Source organism: Scomber scombrus, chromosome 10, assembly GCF_963691925.1.
Source record: "Scomber scombrus chromosome 10, fScoSco1.1, whole genome shotgun sequence".
NCBI classification, from domain to species: Eukaryota; Metazoa; Chordata; class Actinopteri; order Scombriformes; family Scombridae; genus Scomber; species Scomber scombrus.
The window spans coordinates 21,261,623-21,286,347 of record NC_084979.1 but is presented as its reverse complement, the minus strand read 5'-3'; the positions used below and the strand labels follow the sequence as shown (position 1 = coordinate 21,286,347).

Genomic DNA, 24,725 nt, shown 5'->3' with positions numbered 1-24,725 from the left:
AACTGTGACACGATTAATCTAATCACATCGCTGATCACAGCATCATGTGATACTTAATAAAGCTTGTATGAGCTTAATTTATCAGTATGGCCTGTTGGCATCAGGGATTAAACAGCGCACCAGTCAATAATTTGGCACCTAACTGAAGTCTGTGTTGATATAAATTGAGGTTAAACTGATCACTGTGAACATGTAATAAAAAAAAACATTTGTGCGATTTTCGTGTCACTGTAATAATATTAAACGGTCTTGTAATGTTGTTAGTATCCAATTATTAGAGAGTCCGTGCTATTCCCGTTAACCTCAGGATGATCATGCATTTCCCGCTAATGCAGCAATATGTAATTTTTCGTAATGTTGATGAGGAAAAAGTAAGTGAAATGATTTCGAAAGCGTTTAAAATAGTGGAAATATTTCCATGGAAGTTTGTCCCGCCCTCCAGAGAGAGAGAGAGAGAGAGAGGGAGAGAGAGAAAGAGAGAGAGAGAGGGCGCTCCCTGCCTCCCAAGTCGCTCTCAGGGCATAACTTAACTTTACGCACAAATTTCCTTCAGGAGCTCACCAGCACTGCAAGATCAGGGACACAAGGTAGGCAACGTGATTTTCTATAAATAAATTACTCGGAATCAGTACACGATTTGATGCGTTGAGCAGTTTGATTTTCCCCTGACAGATAACAGAAGAGGAACAATTATTATATTATGCGCTGAGAGATCAGTGATATTATATTTGAAATCTTTTAATATTTTGTAATGTGTCGTAGAAGTCCTTTTTCTGGTTAAAGCCTGACAAAAAAGGGAATTAAATAATGTGTGCCTTTACGACTACTGAGTTCAAATGTCGAATGCACCTCTAAGGCAGAATTTTGTTCAACACGCTGAAACATTTTTACTGGTTTGATCACTACAGTTAATTAAATTATTAATTGATGCACTTTAAGCAAACTTTCAAAAATATCTTCCTCAAATAGGCAACTCGTTTTTTAATTCATTTTCCATCACTGAAGTTTGCAAGGACTCACGTTTCAGCGTGTTTGCTTATGGGTTGAGGAATTAGTAGATGCTGAAAAAAACAATGTTTACCCGTGTGTGTGTGTGTGTGTGTGTGTGTCTGTGTGTGTGTGTGTGTGTGTGTGTGTGTGTGTGTGTCTGTGTGTGTGTGTGTGTGTGTGTGTGTGTGTGTGTGTGTGTGTGTGTGTGTGTGTGTGTGTGTGTGTGTCACAGTGGGCAAAAGGATAAAGGTCAGTTTTTGGCTACTGGGATGACAAGACACACAGCCCCTGTTTGAAATGCTTTGAGGGACATTCCCTGATAGCTGAACAAACAAGTCAACAGACTATTTTTCATGCATAAAAAACAGCCCTATCAAGGCATGTAAAAGGTTCAAACAGATGGGTTTCATGCTCAGGCCACCTGATTTCATTACCCACTAGCCTCTGTGTTACATTTTTTCCTTTCACTTGCTATGAATGTTGTAGGAAAACACAGAGTTTGGGTTTTGGTGCTTTTTGGGATGAGTTCAACACTGTAAGTCACCATAGCAGTGGGCCATGTGCCAGTTGAAAGACTGCAAGATCTGGTAAAATGATTTTGTACCAACAGCACACAAAGACATCATTGATTCTCTAAATGGAGCTGCAGTGCACTTTGTTCCTCTGTTGCTTTTCCTGAGTTATGAGGGAAGACAGAGCTACAGATGTTACATTTATTTTGATGACCGCCAGATTTTATTGTTATAACTTACTAAATTGTTGCATTACGTGTTTTGCATGGACTGGAAATAGATTTCCCAATATCAGCACACAGTCATGCAGATGCACCATCTTCCCAAAGGCTGTTTTATTTCCCCAAAAGATGACAAATTATACTGTAATAACTATACCTATAGATGCTGTGTGTTGCAGCAAGATCCCCAGACCCTCAAGCCCTGTTTGCTGTTTTCATTGAAGTAATATGTAAACATCTACCATTCTTTGCCTTGTGTAGCAGCCCCTCTTTTGATGGGAATCTATTCCAAGGACATGTAGTTTGGGAAAAATGTGATAACAAAACAGGCTGTGGAAAGTGACTGAAACTGGCTAGAAACACTTCAGGAGGAAATGTCTACAAACAAGTTTGTCATGCAGAACGACTTTGGGTTAATCTCTGATTTTGAGCCAGACTTTTAGCATGAAATGTCCCATAAGTCTCCCGCGACTGGCACAAATGCAAGCAGTGGAGAAAAAACAAAATAGAAAACACCTGGTCTTCAATATGCTTTCTGATTTGAAGTCAGATCACTTACTCCACGGATCAAGCCTGTCACATTCTGACTTGGTGCTGCCAGTCTGTCTCTGTACAGTGTGACATGCAGTGAAAAGCTCAGAAATGTCATACAATGTATCCATTCCTATCATTATATTACAAATATAAATTACACCATGTCATATTTTCTGATAAAAGTACTGCTTCTACTTTATACATAATTAGTTGTGTGTTATTCTTACAAGAGCACTGTTTCCTGAAACAGTTTCTGCTCCACCAGCTATTACAAGAACTTAACAATGAACTCAAATGACTTTCACAACATTCCCACCATATTCAGCAGAGGCAGTCAATTTTATGAGAGTGAAATTGATAACTCAGATAAGCAGTTCTCTATGAAACACAATCAACACACTGTTTTTGCATGTCAAACTATTATATTATCATAAAAGAGGGTGTTGTTATTTCAGCATTGTTTTTTCAACAACTAATCATTTTTGTTGGGTTGTAATTGTACATATTTCCTTCAGTCAGCGTTACCTTTGACCAAATTTCCATGTGCAATCAAATATAAACTACAGACTACATCTCCTGTGGTGCCAAAAGAGTAGGCATGGAAAAACGTATATTTGGCAGGCAGTCAAATGTAACCAGACAGGTTATTAAGTCAAAAAATGTGTTTTGGATCATAACTGTGAAAAAAAATCCAAAAATAATAAAAAATGATTGCTATCAAGCTGAATGACAGACAACTTTTCTGCTATAAATATACCATTAACCAATGTTTACTTTCACAGGCTAAAAGACACAAATTCTTTCTCCTCTGGACACAAATCTAACCTGACGAGAAGCTTACTTTGAAGACTTGAAATGTTTCCATTTTTTTGTACTTTTTCATGCAAAATGAACGTTCAGAGGGCAGCATTGTTTTTGTGTTGGATGATGCTGTGTGTGGACATCTGTTTAAGCCAGAAAGACTGCACAGGTGTGGACTGTCCTGTTCTGCAGAACTGCATCGAAACGGTTTTGGAAAAAGGTGCCTGCTGTCCCACCTGTACACAAAGAGGCTGCGTCTGTGAGGGTTACCAGTACTACGACTGTGTCCAAGCAGGCTTCCAGAAAGGGAAAGTCCCACAGGGGCAATCTTACTATGTGGATTTCGGAAGTACTGAATGCTCCTGTCCCCAGGGAGGAGGGAAGATAAGCTGTCATTTTATGCCTTGCCCTGAAATTTCCCCCAACTGCATCGACATTTTACAACCTGCAGATGGATGTCCGGAGTGTGAGCGAATTGGCTGCTCCCATGGCAACAAGAAGTATGAGGCGGGACACTCCTTTCAGATAGACCAGTGCCAGGTTTGCCATTGTCCAAATGAAGGTGGAAACTTAATGTGTTCCCCCATCCCCGGCTGTGACCCACATAGTGTTAATAAGCCAATGTTGGTTACGACCACTGAGAACAACAACCCTTTGAGAGACATTAGCAGCCATCATGACAGCCGACAAACGAGTCCTGGACCATTTTCCAAGCTGGCACTGGGAAGCTCTCTACCACTGTATAAGCCAGACCCACCCAGTTTTGGCACAGAGGATTATGACTATACATTGATGGAGCCAACGTCTTCCACTATCCAAGATCTGGCCCGACCACTGGAATCTACTACAGTACTACCAGCTTACCCAGAGTCAAGCTCCACATCTTTCAGCTTGTATGATGACAGAAAACATGAGCTGCGAGACACACAAAAAAGCTCTGATCCACAGAGGAGCAGCAAGGATGAGATCACACATAACATGGATCCAACCACTACTGGCGCTCAGAAAGAAACATCAACATTGTTAACGACTACAATAGCACAGAAAGTGACTACAGGGAACCACAGGCCGCAACAGGAAATTGGAGAAAGGACCATTAAACACAACAGCAACAGAAACAGAGTTGTGCAGGACACTTCTTTAAGAGACTCAGCATACACTACCCGTGTCAACAAGGGGAGCAGGCACTCTGGTCATCACAGACATAGTCAGGGAAGCAGCTCCCACTCTGTAAACAATAAGGAACAAGAAAAAGTCTTAATGGAGCCAAGACGGCCTCTCGGTAAAGAGGAACAGGCTTTATATCCGACTATCCAGTTCAGTCCCACCAGCAGACCTCCAGTCAGGATGAGGGATGATGGAGAGCAGCCTGAAAGACAAGCACAAACCCTCCACAACTACCAGTCTCAGGATGAAGAAGCAGTTGCAGATGGTAAGTAAAATATTTTGAGTCTCTCTTAAAACAAACATCAGGTGCCCATATGAACACTGAAACTGATTTGTATTGCTTGAATCATTCCTCCTGTTCATACCGACCATTAGATGATTCCTTCCAAATGTGCTTACAATGTAAGTGATGGTGGACAAAATCCAATATCTCAGCCGTCTGAGTTTTTAGTAAAAAAATTCCTTCATTGTATCCCGATAGTGTTTTCCTGTTCAACTGCAGTGGAAGGATCGTAACAAAAAGAGGGAATTTGGACGACTGAAGCTTCATATAAGCTTCAACCTTTAAAAACGTTTTAGCATGGGAGGAGGGCTGTGGATTTTGTCCAATTTTACTTACAATGAAAGTATATTATGAAGGGATCGCTTAAAGGGCCAGTATGAATGAAAAGGAGGAATGATTTACTGCAAAAAAAGAGATATCACATCAAGAGGTCGGTTGCATTAAAATGTTTTGATGAATTCAGTGTTGACATCAGAATACATAATGATGATTTATAGCACAGTGGTTACAATGTTAACTTATTACTTGTTCACAAGACATCTCCCTCTGCCTTCTCTCACATCCTGTCTTTTGAGGAGGAATTCATAATCACTCTATTCAAGCTGGCAGTGGTCCAGGAAAAACAATTGTCCATGGAAAGTCTGTTTTCCCAAGATAGCGTTTATCTACCTTGCTCAGAAGAGGGAAGCCCTTTACATAGTATGTATTCGTTTTCAGTTCATGTTGAGAGAATGGTTTATTTATTCCTCTAGAGATTTGCAAATAGAGAGTAATATTAAGCCTGGTTCCATATATACATTATTAAACTACAAATATATCCGATATGTCCTGTAAGAGCAGCTGAAATTGCAATTTCTCTCTCTACTTTGCTCTGATGAGAGCCCTGACGTTGTGCCTCCTGCCTGTAATGAACATGTTCTCAAACAAATCAGCCTCCTTCAGGGCACATAGGCCAATCTTCTGCAGGCACTTGGATGGAAAGCAAGTGATGAAGTGACTGAAACAATGTCTAAAATTTACACCGCACAGGAAAAAAGTTGAAGTTGAAGTTGTTCAGATCCCATATAGTAACGTTTAATAATCAAAATTTGTGTTGCTTTACCTTCAAAGAAGAAGGTGATTTTATGCAGGTCTCTAAAATAATAATGATTAACAAACATCCTGCCAAGAAAATCATAATGTTGATCATAATTTCTTCCATATTTTATAGCTTCATGACACAATATTACTTTCCCTAAGTGGTGAGTGAATTAAGTTATCAATCTTATCATCCTTATCACTGCATTGACTAAATTAAGAAATTGGTTTAGTATTTAGAGAGTTCTTCCTTCTTTTTTCCCCAGCAAACAGCACACTTAAGGTGTGTAGTTAACCTACTTTACAACACTATTATTTTTGTTGAGACCTGTCAGGACTCTTCTTTCCTTTCAGCACCTGGCCTCCATAGGTATGTATAGTATATGTTGAATGCATGTATGGGGTGAACTCCAGTAGTGCCTGTCAAGTTCATTCATCAGCTTAAAGTTGGAGAATATAAGGTAAAAACTGACTGTTTGCTGTTGTTGTTTGGCATTCACAATTGTGTTAAGTGGTGCTACAGGGGCAGGTCAAGTCTATGTAAAATGTAAAATTGTTTGTGAGATGTGATTTGAATGTGTCCTCAGTGTGAGTAAATAGCTTCATAGGAGAGGGTTTGAGTTGAAGTAGGAGGTAGGTTTTTCCTTCCTGGAACTTGATGTAGCTGTTCTGGCTCCTCAGTGTGTTGGGAATGAGTGACACTGACTGAAGTTCATTGGACTAAGAAGAGATTTCGAGAGCGGTGACATGTTAAAGCCCAGACAGGAAAAACCCAGCTGATAAAGGCCTTGACTAATGCCTGTTATCGATGCCATTAGCAAAGGATACCAAAGTTATTTGGAGAGGGAAAGAACAAGCATAACAAGAACACAACCATTTTTCACTAAACATTAATGGTCTGTCTTTGCTTGTGGAACACGTCCCAAATTTTTTTTTTTTTTTTAACTTTCAGTCAATAACTCCTGCTCATTTGCCCTCTCCCTTTCCAACCAGACGTTGTGTGTGCTCAGAAGGGGGAAGGGATTGTTTAGACTTTCTAATGCTAGGCTGAACCTGGTATAGGATTTCTTGGGGGTTGTACCTGTGAGCGGCATAATACCCATGTGATGAATGAGACCACTGTTGTGGCTTGATTGCCAGACGCTACTCACTGCTCCCTCATGAGCCAGTGTGATTACCCGTCTCCCATGAGGCTGTGGGCTCCCAAGTCCTCCCAGTAATCATCTCATCTGAAGCACACCTCCACTCACGCTCATCTCAGTAACTCCCCTTCCAAGCATCAACTATAATATTGAACTAATGTAGAAGAATGTTAGATATGGATAAATTGATAAGACAGTTTTCTGAAAACATCTGGATTGAGGAGATAAACACTGAAGCAGCTCTTGTTTTTATCAACAGCACTGTCACAACATGCAGCATATGGGAGTTGGCTGAACAGATATCTAATTTTCCCTAGCATGAAAAGGAGGGTGAATTCCAGAGCTGGCCATGTGAGAGTTCAATCTGTCTGTTTCACCACTGTAAAGAGCAGATTGAAGAAGATAGCTGGTAAATCTAGGGTGCCTTCTAGGTCATTTCTAAGAATTTTGGCGCATCTCCAATCCGCAAACCCGTTCTTACTGAAAAACTGCCTGATCCACATGTCACTGATGCTGCTCAGAAGTCAGACTCAAAAACATCAGCTCCAGATGCAGGAAACCACTCATAAAAAAGACCTACTGTATATGTAAAGAGAGATTGGTGATAAATCTTAACACAATAACAGATCTGTCTCTGCATTTCTGTCATTAACATATGAGCAAAGTGCAGCTATATACAGATGTTCAGACATACAAATATGAAATATGTATATTATTATGATATATTATGTGTATATTTCATATGTAATCATAGATTCATGTTTATCCTTCACTGATATAACGATTTCCAAGGCTGAAAGTAGTCCAATAATTCTAACGGGACTGCCAATTAGGCAATATTTCTTTGGGATCAGTGTTATTTTTGTCAATCAGATCCAATTCAGGATTTGGATGGATTTCCGCTGGCAAGAAATAAGCACATTTCCTGTGTTCTGGTTTGTGAACACACCTTGGAATATATAAGGAATAATAAGGCAATGGGAAACAGGTTCAAATTACAGGACTGTGGTTGATATTTTGTCAGAGACATGTAGCTGAATATACCCAACCAATTTACTCTAATGCTGATGTTGCAATGTAAACAGTTTACAAAACTTTGTAGGTGTGTCCATGCTTATGTGTGTCAGGAACACATGTGGCAACTGTAGGAAACGCAAGCTATACAGTATATCTCAATAAATCAGTTCATCATTAGTGGCAAGTCCTGTCAGTGTGTATTTTAGTGTTTCATTCAGGTTATCTAACCACAAGGAGGTGTAATTGGATTGGAAGTTACTGGGTGAAACCATCAAAGACTAAGGCAAGCCCTCTGGGTTTGCATCAACTAACTTTAACCCCAGTTAAGACTACAAAAAGATGGATTACACGACTGTTGGCTCACAGTCTCAGGGAGATTAAGACAAAAGTCGTCAATAATTGAAACCTGAATTGGCCGAACTAGAAATGAAGTCATGGTGACAGCAGGAGAGTCCTCCCTGTTATGTCACAGCCAGCTGCTCTTGGACAGTGATTATGTGTGTTCAAAGGCAAGATATCTCTGCAAGTACTCATGTTGAAGGTGAGAAGAACATTGTGTCACTCCTTGAGCTTAACACAGGACTGCACACTCACACATACATATACACTCAAACACGGACATGCTTTTAAACTTTCAGCATCAATCATCTCACATGTTCAACCACATGAGTTCAGATGTCATGGACCCTTGGCATGTGCTGTTATTCACATTGTTGGTCCTGTTCTCGCCAGCCCACCTGTATTGTAAATCACTGCCAAGTCCACAAAAGAAATGACACATGTGCTTTGATTAGTGGCAGCACACTGCTTTATTACACCTCCAGACATGTTGAGAGTTGCCCTTTTTGGTTGTTATTCAAGCTCCATATTTTCAGAGAGTGTGATGTCACCAGTTTTGGATTTGGACAAGAGCAAACCATCTGGTGTTAATGCTAGTCTAATGGACGGATATAATGACAGGCCTGGGAGAGAGAGATGTTCCTCAGCCACCTTTCAAGCCTGCATCTGAGACCTCCATTGTGCTAACATGATAAATCAACTTAGCTAATTACTGCACAGCTGAATGGCACAAATTGCTATATAGTCTTGATTAGAAGGTATGTCAAAGAGACAGGAAGAGACCTGGTTAGAGATCAGATATAGCTCAGCTAAGTTTATCATTGTTTTCATACCCAGCAGCTATTTTGGTGAAATGCACCCTCTCTCCAAAGTCCTTGCTGATTCCTCTACTTAATCCTTAGTAAACATGGCCATGAACTGTATGTATTCTAACTCTGTATACATCCCACATTCTTGGTAGACATATGGAGCAAATTTAAGTAATGTTCATGACAAGTGAGCTGATTACACCTGGAGAAAATGAATGGGTGGCAAAAAGAAGAAGGATGAATAATTATGTTCTGTCTTTTAATATACAATATATCCTGTCAGGTTCAAAGAGACTTGTTTAAATGTGTGGCTGATGCAGATACTGTAGTTTTGTATCAAAGAGTCATTGTACCTTTCAAGGTTTACATTTTCTCATTTCTAAACCTTTAAATTATGCACACCGCAGCCGTCACTTGCTCTGTTCTGGGTAATTGCCTTGTTCTTATTATATATAGGTAAGTTGAGGAGAGGTATTTCAACAAAAATAAAGTGGATGTAGAATTTCAAATGCTAAAATGGCCTTGGGCAGTGTCTGATGACTGTGCTGAGCTTCATCTGTTTAGAACTGCAACAAGATTTGTGAGTGGTCTTTCTTCGTTATGACTTTCACCATCATTTTTAAGGCTTAAAGTGACCATCATACAAGAAATGTGTTGTTTAATTTTAGATGGCTTCTCTGATGTTTTTTTTTTGGAGTATAAAGACATTCATGGTTCCCGGAGGATGAATCCTAATCCAAATCTGAGGTGATCCGAAGAACTTTTCATCAGACATTTTGGTTTTTACTGAAAAGTCTTGACAGTTATTAGATGGATTGCTATGAAATTGGGTTCAGTATTTATGTTCCCTCTCAGGATGCATTCTAATAGATTTGGTGATCCACTAACTTTTTATCTATTGTCATAATCAGGTCATTTTTTAAATTTTCTTTAGTTAATAACATTCCCATTAGCCTCATCTGCACTTGTAGCACTACTTGGCATATGTGAGCATACTAACATGGTACATATAATACCTCTAAACAAGTTTGCATTGTCATTGCAAGCATCTTATCATTCTTTGCATTTAGCTCAAAACACTGCTGAGCCAAAGACAGTACTGCTTCACACAGCTACTAGCATAATTGTAGACTCTCTTAGTTCGTTAAAATCAGTTTCCATCTGTCTTATCTCTTTGCATATGTGCTACAGCTGGAATGACGACACACACTTACTATACTATACCTCAGCTTGTACATATAATCAAATATACTGTATATTCACTATGGGCCTATCATGATCATGTACTATAGTCATAAATCCAGTGAGTGCCAGTGCAATCACATAAAACATAACAATAAAACAAACACTCTCCATCAAATATAAGGTTAATTATGGTTGATATGTTGTTATTATGGTGATAAGACTGGATAAGTTAAAACAGTTGGTAAGGGGAAAACACAAAATACTCACATAAAACTTTAGATAATTTTATTTTGTGTAAATCCATTTTTACGAATATTTTGTCCCGTAACTTTGAGAACATAAATGTCATGAGTCGTGTCTTCTACAGTAACACAGGAGCCAGAAATCAAAGCTGGAATGCGCTGCCCTGTTATTGAAGTAACACGTATATATTTTCCCTGTAAACTGGATAATGTGTTTTTGCTCCATCTGTGCCATGACCCAGTTTGAGATGAAGTGCTAATGTGCGACTCTTTCCTTTGCTCCAGCTCTGATTAGCCAGGATGTAAGAAAAAAGGATAGTTTTACTCCAAAGGTAAATTTTTTTTAGAGTCTAGGGTTTCGTGCTCCTCTCTGCCAATGAAAGTGAAAGCAGAGTCAAGGAGTCTGAAAAGAAAACACAGATTGTACTTGCTATTCTCAGTGTGTCGTCACCAAAGCCAGCTCTAAGTCTGTTTCTATGAGACAAGCGTTCTACGAGAGATGAAATTCAGTTCCACTTCAAATACACTTTAAGCATCTCTGTGATGGTACATGCTAACCAACCTATTCCAGCTGAATTCACATAGCAACCATTATTTCATTTGAAACCCTGGCTGCACTCGGTGGGATAAATCTGGACGTGGGTGTTTGTGTTTCATTACAGTGTCTGCCAAGGAGCTGATGAAGACCTGCTGTGAGACAGGGGAGAAATGGGCTTCAGCTAATGGTCGTTGTAACAACATGGAGCCACCCACTAAAGATAGGCACTCCATCTGCTGGTAAGGCCATTATTAAACGCTCATTCATATCATTTAACTTAATTCTTATAATTAAATTCATCACACTGCAAATCATCTTTAATAGCCCTCTGTGGAAAGGTAACATTAATGAAATGTGTAAAAGAAATTAAAAAAATGTTAATTTTGAAATGATGGTGTGTTTTCTTGCAAGATCAATCACAAAAAATATTTTTCTTTGGAATCACTGAATGTCTTCAGGGCTTTGACTGGTAAATGATCAAAATTTCCACAGCACAGCACCTTATTAAAAAAAAAAAAACTTAAATCAAATAAAGAAACATAAAAACACAGTCAGCTCTGTAGTAGCTCTTGAGGGAAGAATAGCCAGCCCACTCGTTGCTGTAGGGCCACGGTTGCAGTCCAAACACTTCTGCAGTCCATTCTCCTGTGTGCTTTTCTTTGCCAGGACTGCCCAACAACAGTGCTGCTTTGGTTCCCTGAGAGAAAGTCGGTGTTTGGCTGGAATTAATGCAGCCAGAGGGGGAAATATCTGCGAACAGGAAGCCAGCGATAAATGTGGGATCGATTCCTACAAGGCAAGTATCTATGACCAGATACAACAGGAAAGGGCAAACACAGTTCACTGGGTTCGCATTCAAACCTAATGACACTGTAAATTTCAAATTAAGCCTGCATTAGTCACAGTGGAATTGAAAACATGTGTAGATGGCACTTGTCTGCAGTCGGGAAAAGTCTGTATGCAGCATCTGAGCAACTTTATACTTCTCATCTCCTCTGAGGTTTACTGCTGTGGTGCCAATTCCTGGTCATTCAATTACCTTATTTAATTTAGGTATAAGATTTAGAGCCAATTACAACTGAAAATTCCCACCGTCCTACGAGCTTTGCCATCTTCAAAGAAGACTTGAGCAATTGGAAATGTCAGATGTCAATTGTTTTGACCTCTCTGAATTTGTGGAAACATGTTCTGATAATTGATGTGGTAAAACAGTAGCAGTGGCAGACCTTAGACTATAATGGCACTCCGCGAGGGTCAAGTCATGGTGTAACTGTATTGTGTTCATCCAGACTCCCAAAGCCACTCATTTGCCTCCTGCCCTGCATGTTGAAGGAAACGTACTTGCCTACTAGGAGGCCTGTAAGCCGCATGGGGCCATTATCGACTCTTTGCGGCAGCACAGCTGTTAAATTTTGGTTTTCACCACCATTTGTAGGACCCCTGTAGATGTAGTAATATTATGCCCTCTACAACCACACTACATCACAGAGGTCATTACTTCAGTTTAATGTTTCAACATGCCCCCGTGCACTCTTAGTGGTGATCTTGCTGAGAGCTACAGGGAAATAGAGTGAGACTCTGTGAGCAGCAGGATCTAACAATCAAAGTTCAATTGCACAAGACTAAGACAGACTAAGAGTCTGCAGCCATGCTAATGGCTCTGTGAGGCTATTTAGACACAGCAGAGTTTCGAGATGAATGCTAACGTAAGCCTTTCTTATGTGCTCCCTATGATATTGTTGACATGCTGATGTTTAGCAAGTGTGTAAAAATGTTCACCATCACAGTGTGCATGCTAACATTTTCTAAATAGCACTAAATCCAAAGTGCAGCTGAAGTGGATGGAAATGTCATTAGTTTTGCAGGAGATGTTACTACAATTCATCCTTTGGCGACTGTGGATATGTGCACGAAATGTCATGGCAATTCATCAAATAGTTGTCAAGACATTTCACTTAATCGCAAATGTCAACCCTATGTTGGTGCTAAAGGACATTTTTTGATGATTAAAGTCAGTAGGATTCTTCCTCGGGGGAACATGAACATTTGTACGAAATTTCATGGCTATGGTGAGCCATCAGTGCCATAATGCTGGATTACCTAAAAACAAAAGTTGCATATAGTTTGGACCAGTGAGTGCAGACTTTTTATTTTTTATTTTCACATGTAACAACTACATGATCCATGATTACATGTGTGTAAAGACTGACTGTTTCATCTTCAGGAGTGCTGTGGCTGCTGCTCTCTTGGGCTGCAGTTCCGCCGCGAGGGGCACCGCTGTGAAGCCCACCAGCACCTGGGCTTCCATTGCAGACACATATTCCTCACCTGCTGCAAGGGAGAGGAGAGGTGGGAGGGGAATCGAGATGACTGGCACGTCGTCAGAGAGAGGCCTGCTCTCGATTCCACTCCACCTCCGAAAAAAGGTATTGTCAACAAATTCACACACAAATACACAAACCCTGAAATGCATTACAAGCTTCTTGTCAAGGGAGGGGGTAGTGTTGGGTGGGGACATATAACTGATGCAGTGCCAGTAAAAAGTACAGATTTAAAGCAAAGACAATCCATTTTCTTTATGGTCGCTGTTAAAAGAAGCATTGTAGTAAGCCCCCCCCACCCCAGCCATGCTGAAAAATGATGCTCCTCAGTCGCCTCCCAGGGCAAAGTATAATGGCCCAGTTCACCCATCTCTACTATAACTCTAAGAGATGTAGTACCTGCCTGCTTCACATTGCATTCATTTCAGTTTTTGTAAGTAAAGTAATGTTCTTCAAGATTTGGTTTGACTATGAGCCAGAAAACTTGGCTCATTTTAAATTTATGTTTTTATGAGAGCCCATCAAGGGCGTTGCAACTTGTTTAGGATATGAATGATGTGGTATGTGGAAATGGTTGATGCCTTGTATTTATCTCTATAAAAAATACACATTACAATAAAAACAAACAAAGCAAGAAATGATCCTTGTCACTAATTATTACATTTAAAATGTGTTTTCTTTTAGTGAAATGTATGTCACTATTTTAAACTTAGTTATTCATATCATTATACAGTTTTATTGGCCGTGAGAACAACAGCCACTCTCTCCTTGTGCTGTAGTGTCTGACAGCCTGTATCCTAATGAGGCCTTCTCCATCGGTGAGGAGCGGGACGGGGAGAATGCAGTGGAGGGTCCTGTTGAGGTGGAGGACATGGATGAGTGCCTGATATATGAAGGCAACATCTGCCACCACAGATGCATCAACACGCCGGGCTCGTTCCGCTGTGAGTGCTTCCCTGGATACGTGCTGCAAGAGGACGCTTTCACTTGTGCACAAGGTAAAGCAAAGACCAGCCATCTCATACAGTGCTGGCAGACATTTCCAGTGATGCTAGTAAACAGGGAAGGGACTCTGTCTGCCATTTTCTCTTTTGAAATTTGATTTACAGTCTGCATTCCCGTCAGGAAGACCCCATTTATCGTAGTTTGTCTATGCATTCATAGTGTATTATTTTCCTGCTGTCTCTGAGTTCCTTCCTGTCTGCAAGCCCTGATACTGCCTAATAATAGTTATTCAAATCACACACTTGCATCCCTTTCCTGGACTGACAGCGATGCTCAACTAACCACACCTCTACTGTTGTTCAAAAAGCTTTTCCAGTTTAACATTTTCACTGTTTGAAAAACATTCTTTGCACAAGCTTAAAACAGGAGGTCTGCTCAGATGTACAGTATGAGATTTATTTTCAGGTAATGCTCTGTGACTTTACTGCAGTGTACCAGACTTTAATCAACAGTGGCTTTCACCGACGCAAGCCTGTCTCAACAGGATACTAAGAAAGCCAGAGCTCTCTGCAAATTACAGTGAGGGATGGGGCTCACTAATAAACCCAAATGTTTGTCTGCAGGCTATGTTTTTTCCTGTCTCACCTTCACTGCTGTTACAACTTTCATCTAGCTGCTAGCCTCATATCGTTAGATGAAAACGCTGGAATTGCACATGGTTTAAGCCTTTAACTAAGGCTGCAAGGGATGGCAGAGGTAGAATTCTTGATTACAGTGTATGCCACGATCCTGTGATGAGATTATTCGTGCTTCTGCAGAGACGGTGGAAGAGGAGAACAGACTGAAGGAAGATGACAGAGTGGCGGTGGAGCCCATCTCACCCCCTCCAATCCCCACCCAACCTTCTGTCCCACTCAACCCCTGTGAAGGTTAGACAAGTACGGCTTAATGAGGGGAGCGGGAGCTACAGGCCTGACAGCTCACTATGAGCACTTTCATTCATCGTTACATTTAAATCAGTGACTGGAACATGCATCTTGATGTAATTGAACATGCTTAGAAGAGAAGCCGCGCAGGCTGCCATAGACTGACATGTTATTATTTCAAACTCGTCATTTCCATGAAATGTTATTGTGAAGCAAATGTCAAACAAAAGCAATGAGATGGTATCAAAGGCTGGTTTGTGTTCAGCATCAACCATGCGTTTCTCATGAGTTTGCCATATCATAATTTGTGCAGGGTCACAATTGTTTCTCTTGTTTGGTTTCCATGACATTAGGGTGGAGGTCCACCACTATGTGGGCCAAAAGTAGGAAATACAATATGACCAGGTCAGGGATCAACCTGGAAAAAGGAAATGAGCAGATGGAAATACAGAAAATACTGCACTGTCTCCCACGTAGGCCGACAAAGCTCTTCTCTGTTTCACCCTAAGTACTGTATGGAGTAGCACTACAGTATATTTCATTTGAACTGACTGTGATATTTGCAGGTAACAGCCCCTGTGAACAACAGTGCACCCCAGTGGGCGGAAGGCCACAATGCTCCTGTTTCCCAGGATTCTCTCTGATGTCTGATCAACGCTCATGTGAGGGTAAGGAACTAAAACTTAGATATAATGCTGAAAACATTTTCTTACATCACACCATGGTAGCATGTGGAAAAATTTGTGCAATCACTAAAGTGAAGAATGGGTTCTAATTTCAGCTCAGTTTTCTTCTACGGCCAGAGTTTGGTTCCAGTCGAGGAGAGTTTCTTGGCAAGAATGTGCCACTGATTTGTCTTTTTCTCTCATCAGCGCCTCTAGATTTGCAGAGGAGATACGGTCCTAATCCCCTTCACTCTCAGCAACACACTGTGATGCAGACCAAAAAAAAAAAAAAAAACCCAGAATCTGAAGGGGTTTTTTTTTCTAACAGGGGGATTATCCCAACAATCCATGCATTATCACTATACATCTTTCCAACTGCATACTCTATACCTTTTATTTCCACTCAGAGTGGCAGTGGACCTTGTGTTTTATCATGTGGCTGATCAGCAACCACTATATGTCTGTGTCTGTGGGGATAAATCTTTAAATAAGCCATATTCACCAGTCTGTCTCCAGCTTGACAGCAGCCAACTGTGGCGGTGACACAGAGAGCAGCTCAGTGTTGTGACAAATTTCTCACTGTGTAGATGTTATACCCAGTGGCCTTTCCCCTAATCTGTCTCTCAGAAGAGGGTCTGACCTCTGCCTCTTACTTCTGAGTGTGAGACACACATCAGGGCTCAGATGATGGTATTTTTGTACATATCTCCCTTTTTATGCAGCATTTTCTACTGTGCACTTTTCATTATTCATTATCTTTCTTCGCACTGACACATTTTTCTTTTATTCTTTCCTTTTCCAACATCCAGACATAAATGAGTGTTTGTCTGCACACGCCTGCCAGTTGAATGAGCGCTGTGTGAATACTGCAGGGAGCTATATCTGTCAGAGACTGATCAGCTGTCCCCCAGGATACCAGATCAACAGTGACATTTGTGAAGGTACAACACACCTTATCAGTGTTAAGCAGCATCAAAATGTTCACTTCCACCCACAGTGAACATGTTGTAAATAGCAGCAAGAGAGTAGTACTAGTACTACTACATGTTCACAATGTAAGGAAAGCACATTGTTCAGGCAAACAATCACCTATTCCACCCTTGAGAGTAAGTATTGAAAATTAGATTTTTAAAAAATTCTTCACATCCAGTTATTATGTAATTGCACATGTGAGCACACACACAAGAGGGAATAATAAATAAATATTACTCAGAGTACTATTTCCATAGTATTTTCTTGTACAAAGAACTACCTAGCTATTCTTTCTGTAGATGGTGCCCAACTTGCAGTAATAAACCTCCCAATACGTCTCATTATTTCCATGCATCATAAATTGGGCCTGCAGCAGCAATGTTCAGGAAGAAGAGCTCCTAAGATGAGTATTAGATGTGCTCTAAGTACTGTTTGCTACTGCAGATCAGTTTCTGTGGGCTCAGGCAAGGAGACCCAGCTAATCGTCAGCTCCTTATGAACATAAAAAATGTTCATTCATGCAAAATGAGCATTTAACAAGAAAGTGTGTTTAACCGTGAGCCTCCAAACAGCTCTCACAAAGTCACCACACAGGGAGAAACTGAATTGTGTTCCTCTCCTTCCTCTAAACATAATCAAGTCAAGTCAAGACAATTTTATTTATATAGCGTCAAATCCCAACAGAAGTTATCTCAGGGCACTTTTCACATAGAGCAGGTCTAGACTGTACTCTTTCATTTACAGAGACCCAAAATTCCCTCATGAGCAAGCACTTGGAGACAGCAGCAAGGAAAAACTCCCCTTTAACGGGAAGAGACCTCGAGCAGAACCAGGCTCTACGTGGGCGGCCATCTGGCTTGACCAGTTGGGCTGAAAACAAAATGACTCAGTTAAGACCAGGAATTAATTGTGCTATCTTTAATACTCAGCACCAAGATTTTTGCATCAAAAATCACACTGCTTCTTCTCAGTGTCATATTGACATGTCGTCCACATACAATATTACCAAAACTCACTCACTGACTCAATGCACTTCCTGTTAACATCACCCAAAGCATGGCAGTAAGGGTAAGGCCAAAAAATGATCATAAAAATTATAATAAATAAACAAAACAAGAGTGACTAAATGTTTATATTTTCTTAAAACAATTTTTAACCATAACAAGTGTGATTGTGCAAGTATAGTGCAACTCGTGTAGCCTGAATTATTCTCACCCCCAACTTGGCTAATGATGGAGACCACCTCATCTACACCAGCATCACTGTCTTCCCTCACTCACTCCTCTCCACTCCATCTATCTATCTATCTATCTATCTATCTATCTATCTATCTATCTATCTATCTATCTATCTATCTATCTATCTATCTATCTATCTATCTATCTATCTATCTATCTATCTATCTATCTATCTATCTATCTATCTATCTATCTATCTGTTTTGTTGTATTGTAATTTTTAATGTGTTGTTTTATACGCCTATAAATTACAAGTTCAGTTATATTGAAAATCCACAAAACAAAGTAATAAAAAATAACTAAATTGTTCTGAAAATTACAATGCATGGCATGGCAAGCAAAGATCTGTAGTGACTTCGCCATAAGTAAAAATTCTCACAAACTGTACAGTAAGTGGACTATTTGACCTATTTAGGCTCTTTGAGTCCTTTGGCTTCACTGATAGGGAGGTCACTGCAAATCTCACATACATCTATCCTGCTTCCTGGCTTTTCTCTCTTTGTCTTCGTCTGTGTTAGGTATACTCAGCCCTTGCAGACTTTGCCAGGCTTGTGTCAGGAGCAAGATGGTCAATCACTATCTGCTGTTTAGAGATCTACCCTATATCCACAGGGCTGCCTGCCAGAGCTGGTTTAGGCCTATATATAGCAATTATAATGGTGAAATACTGCAGGCCTGTTTGAAAACATGAGACACTCATGCAATATGCACTCACACACCTACCATGTGCACCACAATTTGTGCTGTTTTGAGATTGTGATTTCCCTCCAGCTCTGGTTCTTACTATGTCAACAGATGTGGAAGGATGATTGATAGGAGGTAAATCCCTTTGCAGACAGGTGTTATAGGACTCTAGGGGTAGATATTCTATCACATACAACACAGGATGTCCTGCTGGTTTTACTCATTAGAGGTAATCTTCTCGTTATAATAAAAAAATGTCATAGTTATTAGTGATTAGTTAAGATAATATTCCTAAATCGTAATACGATTCTTTTGTTTTTGAGTAACCACTAGACTACTGGCAGCAAGACCGTCTTAATGGAAGTGACTTTTACAATCTGCCATTGAACCACAGTGCCATCCAGTGGTGAAATATCAGATTACATATATGCAGCATGCAGCGTAGTTAACACATCCAGTGGACTATTAGACTGAAACTAATGATGTTTGATTTGTGTGTTATTTGCAATTAATCTTTTCTTCAGTCCTCATTAGCTCACTTATTCATCCTCTTCCACAGATATCAACGAGTGTGAGCAGGGGAGCCATAACTGTGGGCTTGGCTTTGACTGTGTGAATACTGAGGGCTCATTCAGGTGTGACCCAAAACCCAGCTGTCCTGTGGGCTTTAACCAGGACACACAGGGCAATTGTATTGGTAGGATACCTCCTTTTTTACTGACATAATTGTTAAAAGATATGTTCACATTTTTTTCAAGTCTGTCCCACATGCCTACATGGACATTTAAAGAGTTATTAGTTGCATTAATCATTCCTCCTGTCCATAATGACTATGAAGGCATCTCTTCTTTCTGTTCCTCCATCATTGCTCAGTAAGCAATCACCCTCTACGGAAAAGAAACAGAAAGTAGGGTTTCTATATAAAAAGAAAAGTAACTTTGAAAAATACCCATTTGTTTTGACTCATATTAGCTTAAGCCTCATATTACCCTCCACTGAACCTTGCGATGCATTTGGATTTTGTCTTCCATCTCTTACAGTTAAATTAGGCAGGGATCTTTTTTATGGCCCATTTAAGGAAGGAGGTATGATTATAGTGACCAAAAGCTATTTCAACGTACATATGGGCATGTGAGTATTGAAATAATGTCTATTCCAGTGCTATTTCCTAAGGGCCAAAGATTGAGGGAAAAATGTATGGAGGTGTAAATTAAACAATTATTTGTTTTTGAATTTATAGAGGGAATGAGCTGTTAAATGTTTGTTTGAAATTGAAAATCTTCATTGAGTTTATTGAAAATATTTAATGGTTAAATCTAATATAACGAGCAACCACGGTTCTTTAACCTTGTTTTATAGAACAGCCAGTAGTAGTTCTGTCTTGTTCTTAAACACCGATGATTGAGCAAGGCCAGGCAGAAAATTTCCCCACAGATGAATCATTGTCCGTTTGGACACAGGGTTGTGCATTGCACAGGTGAAACAGCAGGGCGGCAGTGACAGAGGGGTTAAATGCCACACAGACAGGAAGATCAGAGTGGTTGCTGTTAGGGGCTGCAGAGGGGTGGATAAAAGCCAATCCTCTGTCCTCCTCCAGTACAAACTGATGCTGTGGAATTAGCCCCCAGGGGCAGGAACTGGGGCATGTCGAGGCAGCCAACGCCACTGTAAAAGGAGTGTAAAAGAAATGCTCTGAGAAATGAGAAAATGTCAGACACACACACAACAAAGTTATCCACGGGAATGCCACTGTGTGATGTGTGTTTGCTTTGATATAGCAGCGTGGCTAAAGAGCTGCCCTCTGGTCTCCCATGCCTTGCCTTAGTGCCTTTGGGTCTTCCCTTTTCTCCTTTTTCCCTCTATCTCTCTGTCTTTCTTTCTTTCTTTCTCTCTGTACCAGACATTGATGAGTGTGGTGCTGTGGTCCAGCCATGTAGTTCAGGATTTAACTGCATCAACACAGTGGGATCCTACATGTGCCAGAGGAAGATAATATGTAACCGTGGCTATCATGCCAGTCCTGATGGAAGCAGATGTATCGGTAAGATTAGTAGTTGTTACATATATAACAAATTATATAACACATTTATTAATGGATAGCCCCTTGAGATGTGAAGAACATATGAAGAACATGCAATCATATTTGATATATATAAACTTAAGGACAGCACGACATGTAATGCATACAGGCAAGAGACGTTACACAGTGACAGAGATATTTTGATCATGTACACAATAAAATAGATAATCAAAAAGTGGAGAGTTATATAAAAAATTGAATGATTTTATTTGAATTATTTGCATCTCTTCATCCTTTCTGTGTGTTTTTTAGATGTGGATGAGTGTCAGACCAGTCTGCATCGATGTGGAGAAGGCCAGCTATGCCACAATCTGCCTGGTTCCTATCGTTGTGAATGCCAGACAGGCTATCAGTATGACTCTTTCAGGAGGATGTGTGTAGGTATGTTGGAAGTCATACACATCATCATCAGATGTTTTAGAGCTTTTCATGTTTTGTGTTTTCCCTAAACGGTCACTGTTTCACTCTGCTCTCGCCTTTCCTTCCTATCCCTGTTCATTGCTTTATCACTCTATTGGACTACTGTACAGTAACCCCTCTTCTTTGTCTGCCTCCTCTGCTGCCCTTGTTTATTATTCTACGGTTGGAGAGCTGCTGCTGTTTCCTCGGCTCTGCTGCTTTATCCTGCGGTGGCCACTGGGTTACCGATCACGTCTCCTGCTGCAGAGTACTCTGTTATGCCCCTGCTGCTGCTCCCTCTGTTTGTGATTCACTGTGTTGTGACTCTCATAATAATGGACTCTGCTCAAGTGTTTTGACTATCAGCAAGCAGCTGGTCGCCTCACATCACACTGTCGTTGACATACACACAAACACGCACAGGCATGTGCACGTACACGGCCGTGTAGGTCATTGAACCCACACATGCTTGGTTGCACACTAGCGCTTGCATGCATGGATGCAAACACACAAATGCAATACACACTCACAGAGGTCTGATGACACTGCTTCTTCCTCTTAGATGTAAATGAGTGCTGGCGCTACCCAGGACGCTTGTGTGCCCAGACCTGTGAGAACACCCCAGGCTCCTATGAATGCTCGTGTACCTCTGGCTTCCGCTTATCCGGCGATGGCAAGAACTGTGAAGGTGTGTGTGTGTGTGTGTAAATGTCTGCTTAAGTGGGTGTGTGTGCATCAATGTGTGCGTGCTGGTGCTTGTCGTTGTATGTTTTTGTGAATTTGTGCGTGAAAATATGCCTGTGTCTATGTACATTATGTGTTTGTGGGTGGACCAGGCTTGTGTGTGTGTGTGTGTATGAACAGTGCAGATAAACCTGGCCACTGCACAGCATATTGCTGAAGAGGGATGGTGGTTAGTGGTATTGATCTATTATACTGTATATCATGCAATGCCTTGAAGCACAAGCCAGTAAAAACATAATTGGCTTTATAACAACATCTTGTTTATATGTTAGGCTAAAAATATTGAAAACCCTTTGCTCAAACGAACTGTGACATTAATGAGCTCTAACATCTAATCTCCAGATTTGAATGAGTGTTTGGCCAACCCATGCAGTCAGGAGTGTGCCAACATCTACGGTTCCTACCAGTGCTACTGCAGACAGGGCTACTACCTCAGGGAGGACGGGCACACCTGTGAAGGTGGGGCACACTCTATTACACATCACAAATACCATGTTTATACCATGCTTATGTTCAGACAAGTTAATGAATCAATTTCACATGATTTACCTCCTTCTTGTCAACCAGATATTGACGAATGCTCCCAGAGAATTGGCCACCTGTGTACTTATAAGTGTGTGAACGTTGCTGGCAGTTACCAGTGTGCTTGTCCTGAATATGGATATGCCATGTCACCAAATGGACGCTCCTGCAGAGGTGAAAACATATATATGTATACTGTACTGTAGTTTCTATACTGCAAGTGTGCCTCATTGAGCTCTGCTCTGAAGTAGATTTTAAAAATGACTCTGCACCCATTTAACTCTAGAGTGTACAGTAATAGTTATGCTCTGATAAATATAATTGGTACTTTTACACTGGCTCAGTAATTACACAGTCTATAAAACTTTATTGGCCTAAAGATCTTGTCATGCTAATTTGAATTTGATACTTGAGCAATTCTTTTCCTGTACAAGGACACAATTTTGTCTTACATGTTTCAGCAATGAGGCTTTTCCCCCAAGTTCAATTGTCCTGTGACTAACACATATCCTCTTCTCCAGGCAGTAAACCAGCCTTTGTGCATTAACTGTGTTTTAGATATTGATGAGTGTGCCACAGGGGCCCATAACTGCTCTCTAGCTGAGACATGCTACAACATCCAAGGAGGGTACCGCTGCCTTTCTCTCAGCTGTCCAACAAACTACCGCAAAGTTTCCGACACGTAAGTGATAAAATCATTTCAAAAAGCACACTAGTGTTCAATATGATGCTTCACTGATCTTTCAAGGGGTTGACATTCTGTTATGTTTTTGTAATGGATATTAGATTGGATAATTATACTTTATCTAAGATATGCTTTATCTTTGTTTTTGGAGATTTGATTATGCAATGTTTCATCATTTTCACAGCACTTCATACTGTAGCCTTAAGTGTTTAAAGGTGTTGGATGATTATCTCTTCTCTTCTATTATCTTCCATCTCCCTTTCCTGTAACCGTTGTAGGCGCTGTGAACGGATCAGCTGCCCCAACTATCTGGAGTGTCAAAACTCACCTCTGAGAATCACCTACTACTACCTCAGCTTCCAGTCCAACATCGTCATCCCTGCTCAGATCTTCCGCATTGGACCCTCCCCTGCCTACTCTGGAGACAACGTTATTGTCAGCATCACCCAGGGAAATGAGGAGAACTACTTCAGCACCCGCAAGCTGAATGCATACACGGGCGCTGTGTACTTACACCGACAGGTTGACGGTCCGAGGGATTTCCTGATTAACGCAGAGATGAAGCTTTGGAGACAGGGGACGTTTACCACTTTCCAGGCCAGGATTTACGTCTTCATCACAGCCAGCTCACTCTAACAGTTGGCTCATTTGTGGCCACTATGGACCAGTTCAGGATGACTTTTCATATCACTATTTAACGATGTCATAAATATACCATTGTCTGTTATGATGGGGTTTAGTAGTTAATCCTGCGTATGTCCAATTGAAATAAATAGCAAAAGACTGCTGTAAGAGTAGTAGAATATTCAGAAAGAAGCTGTCTGCTTTGTGCCAGTTTTAGTAATGTTATTATTTCTCATGGCTCAGAAAACACAAACACATTCAAAAATCTGAATCTAAAATATAAACTTTGTTAAAACACCATAACGAAGATACCCCCATAACAAAGCATTTTGCCTTTGTATTATCTTAACCATATGTGAGTAAAGCTAAAAATGATAACAGACAACTTCTACTGTACCTTCTGCCCAGCTCTCTTGTACTATCCTGGTTTCCTTCTCATATCGTCCAGTTATCAGATGGCGATGTGTGATTTGATAACACTGTGGTGAAAGCACAGTGAAATTGTATTATGAGAGTTTCCATGTCTCTTTTCTGTTACTCTGCGCTGCTGTTTTTGTTTTGTCTTTGAAGTATTTTTATAACTAATTTAATATTACTCTATATAGTATTTTTTTGTATCCCTGTAATCAGACACATTATGGATGGATGTATCATATTTTTATGCTTGATTCATAAGCAGCAACGTATTTTAGTAAAATATTAAAACACACCAATGTGGTTTGGTGAGTATTGACTAATTATATTTATGAAGAGGAATATTATTTCTTGAGGAGTGTGGTGTGTGTTTTTGTTTTATGATCAGCCATTTTCTCTTGACAAACTTGTTTGATTTTTGTTTTTATGTACCAAACACACTGAATTCCTGCTGATGCACTTAATATAGTGAACATTATTCTTCAGTGAAGCTGTTAAAGTATATAATCTATTCTTGTCAGGGCATGCCACACAGTAAATATACATGCCTATTTACATACCTGTTCACACCTTGCTTGTGAACTCAACATAAGCGTCATCCATCAACACACCTCAATGTGACGCACACACATTTTATGGTGGCTAATAAA

The 24,725-nt window shown here is 40.4% G+C and overlaps 1 protein-coding gene across 1 annotated transcript; it reads left to right on the top strand.

Moving 5' to 3' along the window:
- Window positions 1–477: 477 nt before the first annotated feature.
- Window positions 478–24,399, top strand: LOC133988317 (fibulin-2-like). The gene is made up of 17 exons (XM_062427937.1): window positions 478–587; window positions 3,040–4,490; window positions 10,982–11,096; window positions 11,524–11,653; window positions 13,082–13,283; window positions 13,958–14,176; window positions 14,942–15,052; window positions 15,616–15,717; window positions 16,524–16,655; window positions 19,167–19,304; window positions 20,508–20,648; window positions 20,940–21,068; window positions 21,649–21,774; window positions 22,173–22,289; window positions 22,398–22,526; window positions 22,911–23,034; window positions 23,316–24,399. Exons 2-17 carry the CDS (start codon window positions 3,113–3,115, stop codon window positions 23,671–23,673), a joined length of 3,651 nt encoding a protein of 1,216 aa, XP_062283921.1. The 5' UTR covers window positions 478–587; window positions 3,040–3,112; the 3' UTR covers window positions 23,674–24,399.
- Window positions 24,400–24,725: the final 326 nt, after the last annotated feature.

What these genes read in the sequence shown, in the direction of transcription:
- LOC133988317 (XM_062427937.1), top strand. Translation starts at nt 3,113, where the DNA reads ATGTTTCCATTTTTTTGTACTTTTTCATGCAAAATGAACGTTCAGAGG. An exon ending in CACTCCACCTCCGAAAAAAG is followed by an intron (nt 13,284 to 13,957) that starts GTATTGTCAACA and finishes CTTGTGCTGTAG; the next exon opens with TGTCTGACAGCCTGTATCCT. An exon ending in CACACAGGGCAATTGTATTG is followed by an intron (nt 19,305 to 20,507) that starts GTAGGATACCTC and finishes TCTCTGTACCAG; the next exon opens with ACATTGATGAGTGTGGTGCT.